The sequence below is a fragment of the Lemur catta genome, chromosome 14 (genome assembly GCF_020740605.2).
Source record: "Lemur catta isolate mLemCat1 chromosome 14, mLemCat1.pri, whole genome shotgun sequence".
Taxonomy (NCBI): Eukaryota; Metazoa; Chordata; class Mammalia; order Primates; family Lemuridae; genus Lemur; species Lemur catta.
Genome location: NC_059141.1, coordinates 56538388 through 56557904, shown reverse-complemented (window position 1 = coordinate 56557904; position 19517 = coordinate 56538388). Strand labels below are relative to the sequence as shown.

General features: G+C 35.4%; 1 protein-coding gene across 8 annotated transcripts in view; it reads right to left on the bottom strand.

The window, feature by feature from the left end:
• PPP3CB (protein phosphatase 3 catalytic subunit beta) overlaps window positions 1–19517 on the bottom strand; it is a 49706-nt gene continuing 30189 nt past the window's right edge. For 4 of the 8 annotated variants that reach the window (XM_045568997.1, XM_045568999.1, XM_045569003.1 and 1 more), the window contains exons 10-14: window positions 16688–16765; window positions 9752–9836; window positions 7823–7920; window positions 3049–3078; window positions 1–1614 (exon numbers count right to left, since the gene is read on the bottom strand). In XM_045568997.1, coding sequence (XP_045424953.1) covers window positions 1436–1614; window positions 3049–3078; window positions 7823–7920; window positions 9752–9836; window positions 16688–16765 — 470 coding nt within the window. In that variant the 3' untranslated portion in view covers window positions 1–1435. Of the gene's footprint in view, window positions 1615–3048; window positions 3079–6884; window positions 7193–7822; window positions 7921–9751; window positions 9837–16687; window positions 16766–19517 lie in introns of those variants that run through there. The other 4 variants (XM_045568998.1, XM_045569001.1, XM_045569002.1 and 1 more) reach the window with 4 other exon arrangements.

Sequence of the window (19517 nt, the reverse complement as noted above, 5' to 3'; positions counted from 1 at the left end):
TAAGAGCAGCGGCCCATGCATGGAATTTATTGTGTGCTACTGTTTATAAAATACTTGAAAAGTCCTGCACATGCATAATATTTCCAACTTAGACAGGAGACCATACAGGGTGCACTTTCTGGCAAACAAAACAACAGATGGTTCCGCTGCCTGGAGCTCTGAGTTGTATTCCAGGGCATGAGGGAAGCAGGCCACCAAAGTAAAGGGAAATACCAAACTACAGTGGCAATCAACACAGGTCGATAATTGTGAAAAATTAGCACATGGTTCCATTTAGTTTAACCAAGCAGATCAGTAACTATCAAAAGAAAAATTTCAACATGCAGTCTTGACTTTTATGCTTCCACTAACATCTGAATGATTGAACAGAACCATTGTTTCTAGGCTGCATTGCTTAATCAAAAACACTTCCAGAACATTTTAAAATTTCCTTTGCATTAAAACATAAAAATGATAGGAAGCCAGCAGCAAATCATCCTGGTGGCTATTTATGCAACTTGAGTACTCACAATAAACTAAAATTTCTCATAACATCTAGGTAACCTATACATGTCGTACCTGTACATCATAGGTCTATATATTAAATATTTGCAAAATGAAAACATGCATACACAAAATACGTCAAGTTTTACAGACATGATTTGAATTAAAATTTACTTTAACAATGTACAAACTTCTTTTAAAGTATCTTAAATGAGTAATTCTGTAATTCTTCATAATTTTGCAATTTAGAGGTTTTCTTTTTAAATCTCTGGGATGTAAATCTCAAAAGATCTGGGTAAAAGAGATTCTCAATTAGTTTTTAGATTTGTGTTCAAGTAACAGAGTCTGCCTAGTTGTAGGTTATGCATTCATAATTGAAAAATACCAAGACTATGTTACAGAATTAGCCACATTTAAGAACTATTGACCTGAGGTCAGCATTTTATAATGCTGGGTTTCTCAGCATTTTGCCCACAATTCAAAATATACCTAGTAACCTCAGAAAGGTATTTTAAGACCATGCTAATTCATCCTTTAAAGATATTTCATGGAAAAAGAAAAGTCCACATTAGCTCTTAGAATTGTGTTTGAAGTCATAGTTGAAAAACAAATTCTAATTCTACTGAGGGGGAAAAAGAAATCTCATTTGTAAACTTAAATGTGTGAACCACAAGCATAAATGGAGGTGTAGATGCCCTCCACTGGAAATTGCCCCAAGCCCCTTGCTCACTGCTCTCCACATTGGCAGCGATGACCCAATCTTATCAGACAGCACAACATGTCCCAGGGCCCTCAAGCCTCCATCCAGGAAGGGGCTGGGATTTCAAAAGCACAATGGTTTCTGCAGAGGGACTGTGTGACATTTACAGTCAGTTTGGCCAACCCCTCCAGCTCCTCGGGTGATCTGTCCATTTGGGGGCCCGAGATGTGAGAGTCCCTGGGAAGCCGTGGGTCACTGGGCACTATGGTTGCCAGTCCCGTGGTTGTCAGTGGCATGTGCGGTGTTCAGAGAATTGAAACCATCTTGCTGTACAGCATCTTTCCGGGGTGGCATTCTCTCATTGATCCTATCCAAACCCTTTGCCTCTTCAAAACTGCAGATTCTATGTGGTGGAGAGAATCCTCGTATTGCTTAATAAAACGCAAATTTGATAAGTCAGTAATTGAAAAACATTTCTGAGATTTCAAAAACATAATTAATGATTTTTAAGAAGAAAGAAATTAGCTGCGAGTAGCAACACTTAAATTTTAACTGAATCCTATCCCCATTTCAAGTCTTCCCTTTAAAATGTGAAATGTTTAAACCTAAATACAAACACAATAGTTTCATAGATGACAGTGTTAGTGTAGCCTTCAAAAAACAACAACAACAACAAAAAAAAAGCAAAAACAACCTTCCTCTGCCCCCAAAATCAACCTCTCAGGGTCTCAGTCTGACTTCTACTACACCAGTTATCTCCTACTTCAGACCCTAAGATCACCGTGATTATCACAATAACATAGCAACAAGAGTAGGGGCAAGTAAGGAGGCTAAACAAAGTTAATCCCCAACATACAGATCTGTACCAAGAGCATGGGAGGAGAAAGAAGCAAAGATAAGCTAAAATACAGTAGACCAAAACTATCTTGGCGGTCAAGGTATCATCACCCCATCACCACCAATATGAAATGAAAAAGGTAGGAAATGTCTGTGTTTCTGTGTTTGGCTGATAGCAAAAAGTATTTATAGTTTCATATTTTAGGAAATGTCTTCCTTAATTCACTGGTCATTTACTGTACTTCTTTGGAAACTCTAATCAAAATAAATGGCAATTCTCCACCAACTGTATAGTTTCTCATTCACTTCATCTAGAATGATGCATCCTCCATTGTTAAAATGTTCATAGAAAAGATTGCCATACCACTAGTTATGATCTGGTTGCCTAATGTGTGTAATTGCTAGGACTCAGTCTGTGCACATGAACCGAACAATGGCTGGGACAGCAAAACATTCAGCAATGTGTAATATCAAGCCAACATATAATATACACGAATATAATATTATCAGCAAACTACAGCCCAAACTGCAGCAAAAAAAAAAAGAGAAAAAGACCATTATAATGACAGTTCCTGTACTCTCAGTCAGGCACATTATTGAAAATGAGTAAAAACAAACTCATACCTATATCTAGAGGGGGTTTCACTTAGAGGAAAAAATCTGAGTAGCATAGAATCATGCAAAATATGGAACAGATCTTTATTTGCAGGATCACTTTAGTAATTTCCATTAAAACAGGCAACTTTAAATGCTATAATATATAGCATAATATACTTAAAGAAATCAGGAACATTAAATTCTGGTTGCACGTTGCACCAGAAAAGGGAAAAAAAACAGACTGTCATTATGGGCATCAGCCTTTGTGATTAAAAAATAAATAAATGAGGAATGTGACTGTTAAACTTGAGTCAGTGAGTCTGATTCATCTTGGGCTATGCAAGCTAGGAGTAAGACACACCCACAGGACATTCTCTGAGGCCCACCCACACACCACAGATCTCTGCCCAGCGCAAGGACTCTGATCGTACCTTTTTCAGCCTCAATAGCCTCAACTGTGGCTGTACAGAAGTGAGCAGAGGCATGCAAAATGAATGAGAGAGATGAGAAGGGTCATATTGTACAGCAGAAAAGGCAATGATCACTTAAAATATCACAGTACCCCATACTACATCATCATTTACAATTCAATATAAGTAGTACTCATATTAGAAAGTCCCATCCAATCCCCCAGTTCCTGACACAATACAGTTTACACACAGCACTATGACAACATTGCTCAGACCACAGATCACACAAACCTATTTTAAACAAAGACATCTCAGCACTCATGCAAATGCACTCCAATATTAATTACCCATCTTGAATTCAGTATTTTGATGGCCTTAAAATTTTCCTGTATGTTTATTATATCACATCCATTACAGCCACAGGAAAATTCTCTAGGGTAAAATTGCGATGATAGAATTGTAGCAGAAAAGCAAACAGGAAAGTCTTTTCTTTCATGTCTAACAAAAACAATACTCATCACCAGTTGGTTCCCTACAATAGAAACTAAAAGGGATCAGCATTGCTTTTCCTGTCACTTCTAATTTATAAGGGAAAACATAAGCTGCAAAATCTGATATGGCTAACAATGAAATTTTAGGGCAGTAAACTTGGTGAATTAGTCTAAGTAGAACAGTCCTGTAGCTCTGTTCTTTGTGGGGAACCTAAAAGGATCCCTCTTGTCTACCAGGAACTTCCTTTCTCTTCTAGTATTGATGCTCCAAATACCTAAAGATATTAACATCTATAGCCTCAAAAAAATCCATTCATATCCAGTTTATCATGAACTCAAATTTGCTTCAGGAACTAAGAGCCAGAATTCTTAAGGGAAGAAAAAAAGACTATTGAGCATCTTTTCAAACCCATCTACCAAATAAAGAGGCATTAAGGAATGAAACTGAGGTCTTACAGGCAATAAATTCTAATTATTTCATGCTAGACATATATATAGGCCATATTATAAATAAGAAATGCATTCTTGGTATAGCTTGTCACTGGCCCGTTTAGCAAACTACACCATATTTAAACATGCACTTTGTAGTCAAAGATTCTTTTTTGGTTTATTTCTGGGTTTAAACCGTATAAAGAGCTCATATTGAGGACCAGGACCTAAGATAAAATAGCAAAGAACAATACTGCCTCACAATATTGCCCATTTTCCACTTTACCCAAAGTGTACACACTCAGAATATTTGTAACAATAATGTCCTGATCCTTCTACTTTGCTTCTTCTGAATAAGGCCAATTAGAATAATTATTCCTGAAATTATCTTTTAGCAGTAAACATGATTTAGAAATGATAATTTTTACCCAAAGCAATTACTAATGTGAAAGGACACTAATGAATCTAATGATTTGAAGTGGACTAAATTAGAAAATTTTGTTGATATTAACCAGAGAATAAAGTGAACTAGGGACCCAAAAGAAGTAGGATGAACACTGAATAAAGGAAGAGTTAATTTTCCTTAACTGTTAAATTATATTACAAATCAAAGCAGACACAATTATTGTATGCTCACTGCACAAATTACCACTTAAAAAAATCTAGCCCTGTACACCTGGAAAATACTCTTACAATTTTCCTGGACAGAAAACTGGGATAAATAAACTACCTCTACTTGATCAGCCCTGGAACCCCTACTCCTCAAAATATGGACAATTTTCCTTATAATTTAAAAATTGAAAGGGGAAAAAATTAAATGTCTATCAGAATGTTTTAGAGAGTCTGTGATAAGTTAGTTTATATGAAATATCTCATAATTTATATTACATATAGTAATAAATTAAGAATAAAAATTGATATCACTATGAGAATTAGTATCTATTTGATTTTATCAATAGTTTAAAAGTCTGTTAATAAATTTTTCAGATTATGAAATGTCACAATATACTTTTGAAATCATTCTACAGACTTTTAATTTTATATGTAAACGCATTTTCTAGGTCAATTATATTCTTTGTTCTTTTCTGAGGCCTCTAACTGATCCTAAATCTTTTCCAGAATACAAAATAGGTATCACATTCAAAACTGCATACCATGTCAAGCTTGAATGCTTAGATTTGAAAGATGGTCATTTGAAGCTTAAAAATTAAGCTGGAGAGAAAGAAGTCTGATAATTGCAAAAATCTATCTGAAAGGCACTATTTCTCCTCTGTTTGTTTTCAGCTATATAGTACATCTTGACATGGCCTCAATAAGTTTGAGGGTAGTGCTGCCTCAAACTGTGTTCCTCAATGTAACATTATTTTGGCTCTCTCCCAATCAAATTTCCATTAAAAAAAGTACATAAAATAAATATGAACATAAAATCCAACTCTAATAGAGTTGTGCAGTCTGTACAAACACTCAAGAAATATTACGTAAATTAAAGTTATTAAAAAGACAATTTTTATTTCCTGACAATAAGATCAAGGTCTTAGAATTTAAAAATTTTGCTTTTGCAATATCTCTCAGTTATACACACTAACATCAGAAAACATACCTACTGAAATTTAAAATGTTAGATAATTTTTTTAAAAAATCATACAGATACAGCTTTCATATGAGTTTTGTTATTTGTTTCAAAATGGGTTTATCTTATGCTAGGGAAATAACTTCAACCAAATGCTCAAATCACACTATCAAGAACTAGCAGAAGTGCGAGCTATCTAGTTTCCCAAATAAGACCCCTTAAACTCAGCTCCTTCCACTAACTCATTCTATCCTGGGAATAGACAGTCCCTCTAGCAAAGCTACTGTCTGTCAAACCTCCCCTACAGTTGAGGGTGGTTTCAAAGTTAGAAGAATGAGCTTCAAGCTATGTGCAAATTAAGAATAAATACAAATGCTGAGCTGTCCACAAAGCATGTAATTAGTAGGTGCTAATTGTGAAAGCTGAAAGCAAGGTTTGCTATGGATACAACATCAAAGTAATAATATATCCAAAGATAATTGGGAGATGACTATAATGTAGATTTATTTAAGTATGATACCCTTTTGATTTTTTCTTTTCTGAACAAAGAGGAAGAAGGATATAACATTTCTGAAGCTATTAAAATTCATCCATTTCTATTAACATTTTTGCTAGTTTGAATGTTTAAGACCTTAATTTGTTTTAATGTACATTCACAAAATTCTTTTTAGCTCACTTTTCTAAAGTTTACAATATAATAAGAAAAATGGAGGGCAGGAATGTAAAGAGAATCAAAGCAAATTTTTTTAAATAAAAAAAAAACCTCATTCAGAATGAAAATTTGAAACTATAATTTCAAAACATAGTTTTGTACTCAGATATACCAATGGTGGTGGTGGACAATACAATAACATATAAAATAGAACATGTACAAGCTACAAGTAAAAATTATTTGTCTATAGGAAAAGATTCTTTTTATTAAAAAGCAATTATTATGGGACTGAGTGAAATGAAATTGTGAAAAGTCAACCTAATTTAAATTTATTCAAAATATTAAATTAAAATTTCCTACTTTTCTCTTTTAAAAAGTCATTAATAAAACACCAAAAAGAAATTTAATCATGATGAAGGAAAAACACCAGATCTGCTGCTGCCTGTTTTAATAGAACAATGACCCTTAGAGGGCTGTCAAAAGTGGCTACGATAAAACATATAAATTCAGGCTTTTCCATATCACATTTTTTGCTCTCCAACCACATGGGAAAGAAATCTAGACTGAACTACTGTGTATGGTCTAATTCATATAACTCTCTTCTATTTAATCTGTAATGGGCTTTCAAAAACTTAACCCAATATTTACACAAATATTTATGCCAAAAAAGTTAGTTTTTTTAATAAAAAATATTCAATGAGCCAGATTACAGGAATGCTTTACGTATAATTCTTTTTATTTTCATGCAAAATAAAGGCACACTTAATAACACCCTTTGAATTTTGACTTACAGATTTTAAATTCAACCCCTTATAACAATGACTTAATATCTAATGTTACATTCATGTTCAGAATGCACAAAGTGCAGCAACAAATGCAGCAAACCTCAAAATGAGGTGCTACAAAGCTGCTTCTACATCAAAAGACAGACAAGTGTCTGGTAGAGTAATTTAATTGAACATACTTTTACAGACATACAGCTAACCTAAAGAAAGACAGACAGATTTAGGAAAGCAGCTACATCTGCAGAGGAAGGAAACAGCATGTTACAGACAGTCAATTATACATAGAACATTTGACAAACACCACAGAAAACAAACTTTCGCATCATTTACCAGGGTACAAAACCTTGCACAAATCTTTTGGCAAGTGAAGTGCATAAGTAATGTTCTGGGGCCCAAGCAGACAGTTAACTCTAAAATTAAGTATTTGAAAATATAAGCATAGTCTAATACAATTACATAAATAAAAAAATTAAAAATAAGAAACTTGGAATTACAGTTCCATTTTAGTAATATGAATATCCCTGATTCACATTCTGAAACTGGGACTTTTAAAAGAAAAGGGTGAATCAAACAAATGAATAAATAAATATTTCAGAGATTATGATATGAGTTGCTCCCATATCATTTCATGAAAAGCTGAGGAACTGACCATTATTTTTAATTGAAAAGAATAACCATTCTATCAATTTTCTGCCCTGATCAGGAATTAATGAGACTACCTATCATATAGTACCCTGCCTGTGTCAGCTACTGAGACAGGAACTAAAAAACAGAAGGAATTCCCTGCATGCATTATGAGTATTGTTAGCAAAAGAGGGAGGTGTGCCCCAGTCCATCTGAGGCACAGCAAGTTGCATAACATCATTACCACTTTGCAGGGTCTGCCGTCCTCCAGCCAACACTCCACTAGGCAACATCCCTGTGGGAGTCAGGCCCTTGAGTGTCAGCACACTTTCACTCTCCTCCCTATAACAAAGAGATAAAACAAATAACAGATACTTCCAATCAGCACTTAGTTTAAAAGAGGACTTATGGCCATATATAAAATTTATGACATTCATTGTTATTACCACATTTTCCTCAATTTCAAGACATACATTTTTCACATTTTAAATGTGGAATATGAGGATGTGCCTTACAATTGAGACATATATCATTTTTCCTAAAAAGCTTTACTAACTATATGGTGAGATTTATCATTGATGGGCATCATACAATTGAGAAAATATGGTATTTCATATACTGTAAAGTTCAAATATGTGATATAATCAGTTTTGCAAACAAATTTTCAATGACTGAGCTATTCATTCGTACCCTTAAACCTGGTCATGGTGAATTAATCCCAGGAAGGCAATTTGTGGATCCAGCAAAAGGGACTTCCTGTATGGATGAGCAAGTTCATCAGGAATACTCCATACAAAGTGCCCTGTCCTTCTTATCCTGCTCTAATTTTCAAGGTGTAAACTTAGTGCTTTCATTACGTAACAACAAGAGACACCAAAGGTGAGCAATAATAATCACAAGGATCAAAAACCCTAGTTTCAAAGGGAGTTGTGTTCCCTTCTTCAATATACAAATGTATAAGTAACTTCTTTATGGGAAGAGTGATAATGTTGCTTTTAGATGTCAAGCACGACAATACTTATACAATAAAAGTAATTTCTGCAAAACAAATAATCAACAAAATAGGCACACTCTGCCTGACCCACAGGACAACTAGTGGAGACACTGCACAAGCCAGACACTTAGAGATGAGCCACTCTCCTGGCCTGTGAGGAGCTTCTAAACACAGACACAGATCATCTTTTTGCTAAGTAAACCTGAGATAGGGAGCAGAGCGGTGGGGACAATGGTGTATAATTAAACTGCTCTGAAATTCAGAGCCCAGAGCAATAGTCTTTGGAGCGACAAGCAGGTGGCCCAGGCCCCCACTAATCCTGTTAGTGGCTTAGGGGTTGGTGGATGGAAAACAGAATGTGACTGTCTCTCCTCCAAAGACAGCTGATTAAATGGCCTAGAGAGGGACAGACCCCCAAAAATAGGGTGCTTCAAGGTCCTGGAGGGGAGACTGGCCAAATGGAGAGACCAGGTTCTGCAGCATTCATGGCCTGTGTTTGAAACTGAAGTACAGAGTTGGAGGGAGCTCCTAGAGTCCTTCTCCAGCCAGGAATAGGCTTTTCCAGGAGGAAAAGCTTTAGCACTAGCCAGCACAGAGGGAACTGGACTCTGCTGGCAACCGGGTGAACTTTGAGGCTCTCTGCCCATTAAGTCTCGAGATGAAACCCCAGCCTGGGCAAAGACCTCAATGGCAGCCCTGCGGAGACCCTGAAGATGAGGGCCATACTCAGATTCCTGACCTACAGAAACAGTGAAATAACAAATGCCTGTTGTTTGAGGTGATGTGTTATGCAGCACTAGGTAGCTAATATATATTCTTCCAAGAGTTCTTTTTTGGCTAAACATTACGTCCTTCTGGTTCATCTGTGTTGACATGTGTAGCGGTAGTTCATGCACTGTCACTACAATGTGTTTTTCCCATTGTAATTCCCCCCTTATCTGAGGGGAATACCTTCCAAGATCCCCAGTGGATGCCTGAAACTTCTGATAGTACTGGACCCTATATATACTGTTTTTTTCCTATACAGACATACCTGTGATAAAGTTTTATTTATAAATTAGGCACAGTAAGAGATTAACAACAATAACTAGTAATAGAACAGTTATAACAATATATTTTAATAAAAGTTATGTGAATGTGGTTCTTTAAAAGAAAAGAAAAAGAAAAAGATATCATTACCTGAGAACAGAGAAGACTCTTGCCATCTTGCCAATTGCTCGAATTTTGTTTCTTATGATTTCTTTCCGGGCTGCAGCTGAACCTACTTTCAATGGAATAAATAGAAAGAAAGGCTCAAGTTTAGGGCACTCACGCTTGCATTATTCTATTAGCCTGTTCCACAGTTATCTGAACCAGTCCCAAGCCCCTTACCACCAGCTCACATGGAAGAGACTAGATGAACTCATGCCAAAAAATTTCTTGCTCCCTCAATGTTTAGCTCAGCACTGGTCTAGTACTGGGGTCTGATACAGATACAAATAAAAAGTAATCCACAAACTTTATGATCTCACACTACTGACTACTCAGTGAAAGAGCAACGGGAAAAAAATTTGAGCTCAACTTGTATTACAAACTAGAGGACAAAAAACCTGATAATAATCCTACAGTCTGTATTTAATTTTCATGAGAGCCTATGACATGCAGATTAACAGACAAGAATTTATAACAGCCCTGTAGTCTTCTGTTTAACTGTCATAATAGTCTTCAACATGCAGGCTGAAAATACCCCATCATACTATAACAGAATAAGCTTCCTTGCTCTAAATTGGTCTAAAAATAATGGCATGAAGGGACTACTATGCAGGTAATCCTGAACTAAGGACCATACCAGCATTTCAACAACAATGCATATCTCAACCTAATGTACCAAGTGTTCTCTAAGGTCATGCAAGTATATCCAAGCTCTTACATCCCTATGTGAGTATGACATAAGCAATGAGAAAACCATGGCTAACAGATCACTACTGCTTCATCTCTAGAGGGTTAGCTGTGCTATCACTGCTACAGAATAGAATATACTAAAATAACTGGATCCTTGGCTAAAGAAAGGCTCAAAGGTTATATCTTCCTTCCCTTGACCTCCAGAGAGAACAACAACAATCTCAGTCCTGTTATCTCATATATAGCAACTAGAATCACTCTAGACCCAAGGGTGTGGTTCCTTAGAGCTGTGCTTCAACATGATGAAAACACACATATGGAAGCACCATGGTTGAGGAGAAGGTTAAGGAAAGGCTAAAGACTCTAGATCAAAAGGGGCCTTAGGTATACAGAGGTCTGAGTAACCGTAAGTCTTCTGGGCTAGAACATCTCATTTAAAATTCAAGCAGCCCACAAATACATATAATTAAAAACTAAGATGATGACTGGACCTGACTGCAAGGAAAAACAAAAAGAAATTCAATTTCAAAGATAAAAATAAAAGACATATTTTAGGGAAAATAGGCTCCATGACGATGTTGATGATCTTCTAAAGGGTAATAAGAGCATTGAAGCTACAGTTTTTACAAATCCAAAACTGTGTGGGTACCATGGCACAAAACAGGTATTTTTAAGATGGTAAAAATAATTACTAAAAATCTAAGAATCATAGAATATTAGAATTTGAAGAGATATTATGGATATTGCAAAGTTCAATCTCCTCATTTTATAGACAAAGAAACTGAGTTTAGTAAGTGACTTGTCCAAGGACACATGGTAAGTTTGATTTCTTCTAATGAATTAATATAGATATTTTGTTTTAAAATTGGCAGAATTTTAAAAATAGCTAGACTGGGGGTGAGCAGGAGGGGTCTGAGGAGGATGGCTATAATGAGATAGATCCATATTTTCAGTCTTAATTTATACATCTATAAAACCAAAGGATATGTAAACTATACTGATTTCAAATGAAGAAATACACAGAAATATAAAAACACTGTACAAATCAGGGTTTTAAATCAGTCTACAAACACATCATGCATCATATTAAAGTAAATGTCCACAGTAAAATTTCTTTGGGAAATAAGACAAACAATCAAACACCCCTAATCATGCAGGGAAAAGTACAAAACATTACAAATAAGCAAAGAATGAAATTTTAAAACAAGAGGAATGAAAAAGAGGGAAAAATATTTCCATGCACAGAAAGACAGATATCTTGGAATATGACTTCTAAAAACACTGAATACCAACTCAGATAAAACTTAAACTAAATTTGCACAAGGCCCAAGAGGACTCTGCATAAACATTACTCAATGAATGTGCTAACTTACATGGACATGAGGGTAACTTATGAAGTCATATTTCAAAACAATGTTACTCTGTCTGGTCTGTACCTTTTTTATTGCCATATATGAGCCGTTCTTCAGATGGAGAGTCCAGAAAAAAGGAAGTGAATGATGGAGAAAAGGTGGTTGAGACAAATAAAAAGATAGAGATTTAACTTGGCAGTGGTACTGAAGAATGAATGTAGAAAGAAAGGGAGAAAAATGAAGGCCCTCATATTTGAAAATTTGAAAAATGTAGTACTGTAGAATCTGGTGAATAAAAGAGGGATGCCACTGGGTAGAGCTCTAAAGTAAAGATTTCTTAAAAGGTATGTGTTCAGAAGAAATTATGGACAGAATGACTATAATATTTGATGAAAGTAGACATAATTGGGACAGAAAAAAACACGTGAAAACACATAAGACTGATAAAAGACTGTGCTAACAACAATTGCACATTTATATTCATACCCCTAAGAAAATGTATCACCCATGGAGAAGTATGTTAAGTGAAAGGTAATGACACAAATGAGGTACAAACTCATGTGGTTCTTCAAGGACACCAACATCTGCAAAATCTGTGGTATACAGAGAAATGTAGGTAACTTTATAAACTACCTCAGTGGAAAACTACCCACTCCCAACACAGGAAAAGCTAAGCCTCCCACATTCTGTAACAACAGCTCGATTTTCTGAATCTGAATTGTAGCACTTTTGCATACACTCAGGAGCAACAGTATGTGCTTTCTGTTCCCAGTCCAATCTGGGAGTTTGGGGTACATCTTTTTGCAAAAATAGCAATAGATTATTTCAAAGTAAGTAATAGTTCTAAGACTAGGCAGCTGGAGTGGTTTCATTTGAGCTTTCCATATCATCCCTTCTAATGCTGAGATACATGATTCCATTATAGGAAATGCAAGTTATTTTAGTAAAATTTTAACACATATAGATTACATATTTCCCTCATCAAACTGAAGACAAAAGATAAATTTCTAAAAAAAAAATATGCATTCTAAATATCACACGAATCAGTGTTCAAAAATTCTCTTTTGTGATTAACCTACACTTCCCAAAGGGATGCTATGTGCATTTATACATTTAGTGTTTATGCAAATTTTGCCCTAAAAAATAACCCCACATATGCATTAAACAACAATACAGAATACCAAAGAATCATCACTTAACAACAGTCTCATTCCTGTACTTAATCTCAGCCTTGAATATACAAAAACTACTCTTTTCCTCCTGCCACTGGGAAATCTCCAATTCTGCTTTTTCTCTTTCCCCACAGAAAAGCTAAACGCTTATTCTGCCTCCACAGTAATCCCCATCCCACCCAGTTTTCTTTCTAAAGTCAGATTTCTCTCCAGACTCAGTCCTTAGTATGGTTCCATTGCTGTGTAGGAAAAGGAGGAGAGAACAGAAAGCATGCCATCATGGTGGAAGGAAAGGAGAAAAGATGGATGGAGTTAGGGGGAAGAAATCAGGGAATACAAATAGGGAAGGGAAATAAACCTAGTTCCAGTAGCTCTTTCTTTACCCCATCCTAAACCTTAGTATCTATCCTTATCTTCTCTTTCTTCCATTCCCTCAATATTTTCTCTCTCCCAAACCATTCCCATTCCTCCATCCAAACTCCCGGACTCATAATCTTGAATCTTTCTTAGAGTGTTAATATTTGGTAGTGGAAGAATGAAAAAATAAGGAGTAATTACACCTGCCATGTTAACAGTGAGGGGAGATCTATTTCTAGTATTCAAAGCTGGAACTCAGTGTATTTTCCCATAGAAACATTGTCATAAATGGTGCTTAACACTTTAAAACTTACTTGAGTGGAAACGAATTTTCACCCTCTCTATTGCCTCAATTAATGGATAAGAAAATCCTGAGAAGTTAGGTGACTTTTCCAAAATTACACAGCTAGTGAATGGTAGTGACAAGACACCTAAACCACTGATCCTTTTCATTAAGCTATACTGCCTCCTCAATGATCAAATTTCATTCATCCCTAGAATGCAAGAATAATATAACAAGTGGATAAATTATCATATTGATGGGAAAAATACTGATAAAATACATAAAATAGTCTCATTAGAAGGAATGTAATAAAATTTTATATTGATTCCTGGTTGAATCCCAAAAAAAATCCCATTTATGTGTCTATCTTCATATAAATGATAGGTATCTAAAACCAAGTACTATAATTAGACTAACAAGGAAATCTTTTCCTTTTTATTACAAGAAAGGGACTAAAGCATTACCTACCACCACTCCTATTTAATACACTATTGGCAACATTGATGAAAATTTTTAAACAATAAAAAGAAAGGTAAAAGTGTATAAAATAAATGTCAGTCTTACATAAATTACATACTTTAAAAAGTTATGGAAAACAAATTAAAAACTACCACAGAAAATAATTCTACTGATCCAAGTTGTTAGACATAAGATAAAACCACAAATATATACTATATTCCTTTATATAGATAGAAAATATGGTAAGAGAGAAAGGTTATAATAGTAATAAGAATATAAAATATGTGTTAACTTGATAACAGATTTTTGTCAAAGAAAAACTATATAACTGTAAGTAGAGTAATTGTATATTAAATATATTAAATGGAGTAATTATAGTAAACTAATTATATAAAGCAAGAAATCTTGGTCTTAGTTTAGAAAACTAAATATTATTTTTTAAAAACTCCCTAGATTCAGAGTTAATATAATACCAATTAAAACTCTCGCTAAATATATCACAGAACTTAACAAATTAACAAAAAACTCCATCTGAAAAAATTAGGCTATGTGCCAAGAATTATTTCAGAGATAATTCTCAAATATTCATTATCTCAATACCTACAACATTATTAAGTATTATCCTCCTCCTCAAGATGAGGGAAACTGAGACTCAGTTAAGTAACTTGCCTAAAGCCACAAAGCCATTATAAGGAATTGGAATATGAGCCCAGGTCTACTTTTATAACAAACAGCAGAACAAGGAAACAAATTATCTACTTAAAACTACTTAAAATTTTTAGGGAAAAGACATGATAAAATGTTAAAACTAAAAACATCAGGCCAGGCGCAGTGGCTCACTCTTGTAATCCTAGCACTCTGGTAGGCCGAGGCGGGAAGATCGTTTGAGCTCAGGAGTTCAAGACCAGCCTGAGCAAGAGCGAGACCCTGTCTCTACTAAAAATAGAAAGAAATTTGCTGGACAACTAAAAACATATAGAAAAAATTAGCCGGGCATGGTGGTGCATGCCTGTAGTCCCAGCTACTCAGGAGCCTGAGGCAGAAGGATTGCTTGAACCCAGGAGTTTGAGGTTGCTGTGAACTAGGCTAACGCCATGGCACTCTAGCCAGGGTAACAGAGTGACATTCTTTCTTGGAAAAAAAAAAAAAAAAGCTTATTATCTAAACCCAAATATAATTGATATAAATATACTTATTTCAGTCACTAACAAAAGCACAAGAGTTAAAGCACATCTCTGTTTACCACCACCAGATAGCAACAGCAGCACGTGTACTCAGTTACTTTGTACTTTCAGCAAATGGGCTTACAAGTAGAGAAATTTCTATAGAGTTCTACTCAGATTTTACTTGATAAGTAATTAATTGAGATGGATAATTTACACAATTGGAAAAATAGTAATTTTCTTCTTAGCATCATTAGAAATCAAAGAAATGTAAATTTAACCAATTATAATTTACTATTACATAGCCACCAAGCGAAATAAGTAAAAATGACCACAATCCAATGGTTCTGTGGAGAAATAGTTCTATGGATTCATTGCTGGAGGCAATTCACATTGGTCCAATTCTCCTGCAAAGCAACTTGGTAGTTCACAGCTAAAGCAGTGAAGCTAAAATTCTTTATATTCTGTACCTCTGTTATTCTCTTCAAGAAATTTATTCCAAGGAGGAAAATAAAAGCTATTATACAAATAGGTTTATTGTACTGCTATTCACAATGAGAATAATTTAGAACTGCCAAACAATATGAGATTAACTATGAAAATTATGGTACATTAATATACTTAGAAATATGTAGCTATTAAATCTTATCAATATATAGACCATGTTTGATACATAGAAACATTTATATACTAGTAACAATCATAAAAACTATACTGAAGCAAAGATGTCAGGGGAATACGGAAGAGAATAAAGAGTTTGCAGCTTATATAATAAGTTGTTTACCTTTTTATTTACTCAAAGTTTTAAATAAATATTGAAATAAAAATTTCAAAACAAAAATAAAAGGAATTTTATTTCTATAGTATTAATTTATATTATAAATATACATCAGGTACATAGGCTTGTTGGCTTATATAAGAACAACCACATATAACTTTGTTTCTATGGAAAAAATGCTTCAGAATCTCAAATTAAATTAGCAAGTGGTCCTTTACAACACAACCACACTATACTGGGAACAGTCTAATGTCTGGAAGAAAAAAGTCAAAGCAACATTGTGAGTTCAGGTATGTTTCTGATGCACTAGGATTACCGTACTAATGAAACAAACAGTATTTTTATCCTCCCTTCTCTAAGCCATGTCCATATTCATGAAGAACCACATCCTTGTAATACCTTTCAATTTTCATGTCTTTCTGTTCTTTCTTCCAAATTTTCCCTTTCCCAAAATCCATCTTTTTTTCCCCATACTACCATAAAAAAATAAAATCACTAAAATTATGCTTAAATCTTAAAATAAACAATATCTGAAAAAGTGACTTGTTACTTATCAAATAGCATAGTCATCTGAAAGTAACGACTAATTTTTGCAAAATCGTGTGCATTGAGACTGGGCAATTAAGAGATACCACTTCATAATAAGAAATAGTAAGATGAATAATCATACCATCAAACTGGTCTTCACCTTCAGTCATCAGCTCATCATCAGAGCAAATACTCAGAACATTTACCAACATTTCTGTCACTGTTCAAAAAAGAAAAAGTTACATGTTAGCTGACCATATACAACTGTCTATACGTAAACATAGCAACTATTCCTGCAAATGGTCAAATAATTTTTAACCCAAGAAAACAAACACATCCTGATAGCAGGAATAATGGAATTTAAAAAACGTGAAGGCTTTCAAAATGAAAGAAATTCAATGGATAACAAGTCTGAGAAAGAGAGAGAGAGATTCTTTTTTTTTTTCTTTTGTTTTCTTTCATTTTTTAAAATTCATTTTTCATGGCCAGGAGCGGTGGCTCACACCTGTAATCCTAGCACTCTGGGAGGCCAAGGCGGAAAGACCACTTTGAGCTCAGGAGTTTGAGATCAGCCTGAATAAATAAGAGCGAGACCCGGCCGGGCGCGGTGGCTCACGCCTGTAAATCCTAGCACTCTGGGAGGCCGAGGCGGGAGGATCGTTGGAGCTCAGGAGTTCGAGACCAGCCTGAGCAAGAGCGAGACCCCGTCTCTACTAAAAATAGAAAGAAATTATATGGACAGCTAAAAATATATATAGAAAAAAATAGCCGGGCATGGTGGCACATGCCTGTAGTCCCAGCTACTTGGGAGGCTGAGGCAGTAGGATCGCTTGAGCCCAGGAGTCTGAGGTTGCTGTGAGCTAGGCTGACGTCACGGCACTCACTCTAGCCTGGGCAACAGAGTGAGACTCTGTCTCAAAAAAAAAAAAAAAAAAAAAAGAGCAAGACCCCATCCCTACTAAAAACAGAAAAATTAGCTGGCCGTGGCCATGGGTGCCTGTAGTCCCAGCTACTCAGGAGGCTGAGACAGGAGAATCGCTTGAGCCCAGGAGTTTGAGGTTGCTGTGAGCTAGGCTGACGCCACAGCACTCTAGCCCAGGTGACAGAGAAAGACTCCGTCCCCCCCAAAAATAATAATGAATTAATTAATTTAAAAAATTTAGTTTTCATTACTTTCTTTCTTTCAACCCCCAATCAGTGAAGTCAGAGATTTTTTTATGAAACGAATTTTTATGCCTTTTGGGGAAAAAAAATGAAGCCCCAAAGATATAAGCACAGAGATGAATAACACATCTGAATGTATACATTTCAAATCTTCATTCATGGATATAGCATTAAAGAGTAAGAAAAGAAATCTTGGCACAGTTCTACTGTTCCCCAAAAGTCCCAGGATTCAATCTTTTAAAAAACTAGCTGCAGCAACTTCTTTGAAACTTATTTCTAAAGATTACTAATGGCTACCTAACAATCTCAATCCATGGCTTATTCACAGGCTTAATCCTCCTTGACTATTCTATATATGTTTTTCTTTTCTGTTTTTTTTTTTTTTTCTTTTTGTTTGAGACAGAGTCTCACTCTGTCACCTGGGCTAGAGTGCCATGGCATCAGCCTAGCTCACAGAAGCCTCAAACTCCTGTGCTCAAGCGATCCTCCTGCCTCAGCCTCCCGAGTAGCTGGGACTACAGGCGCACCACAGCTGGCTAATTTTTTCTATTTTTAGTAGAGACGGGGTCTCCCTCTTGCTCAGGCTGGTCTCGAACTCCTGAGCTCAAGTGATCTGCCTCGGACTCCCAGAGTGCTAGGATTAGAGGCATGAGCCACCATGCCCAGCCCTTCTATATGTATTTTTCCTTCTCTTTTCTTTTGCAAGATTTCCAGGATTCTATTCTTCTGGTTTTCCCAACTTTTGGGCCATTTTTTCTCCCAAATTTGGATATATTCATGATTCTTTCTGCAGTGTTATTCTTTTTATATGTCCAATTTCTTGGCAATTCCACCCATTGTCATAATTATAGTTTTAAGCATCACCTCTTTGGAGATGATTCCTAAGTCTGTATCTCCAGTCTTGACCTCTCCCTTCAGGCTCTGAATTTCCTTGCTGGTTTTATTGCCAGCTTTCTTAAACCATATGCATATTGTCTGTTTCCCTAACTAAAATGAAAGCTGCTTGAGTGCAGGATGTTGTTTTATTCATTACTACCTAGAGCCTGTCATTACTACATGACAGGCACCCAATAAATATATAATAAATGAATAAATAAGAAAGATAAAAGAAAATTTCAAGTAATAAATAAAAATGTCTATTGAATATTAGCCCCTGGCTGTCCCAATGGCACCTAGAAATGAACACATCTAAAACAAAATTCAATACTACCCCTATAAAACTATTTTTCCTCCTACAAATATATTAAAAGCACACCACATGTTAAGAGACTGTGCTAAAGCACTGGGATTCAGGTATTAAAGGAACAGTCTTTACCTTCAAAAAGCTTACTAACTACTAAAGGAGATTTTATATATATATATATATATATATATATATAAATACACACACATACACACATATCTCAACCACAAGAGTGATGAAAACTATGCCTTAAGTATTCAAAGGTATGCAAAATGCAAAAGACCTACTAGGGAAGGCAAAGCTTTTGGTGATGACATTCGAGAGGAATCATGAACTAGGGGGTTTGCCAGGTGGACAGTGCAGACAAGGCATTCTAGACAGAAGTTAGAAAGATGATAAGGTAGTCCTAGAGCTCAATGGAATAGAATTGAGAGTCCAGAAAGAAAAAGCTCACATTTAAGGACAACTGATTTTTGACAAGGGTGTCAAAACAATTCAGTGGGAAAAGAACAGTCTTTTCAACAAATGGTGCTAGGACAAATGGATATTCACATGCAAAAATGTAAAGCTAGACTCCCCATTACACACCATATATAAAAATTAACTCAAAATTCATCAAAAACCT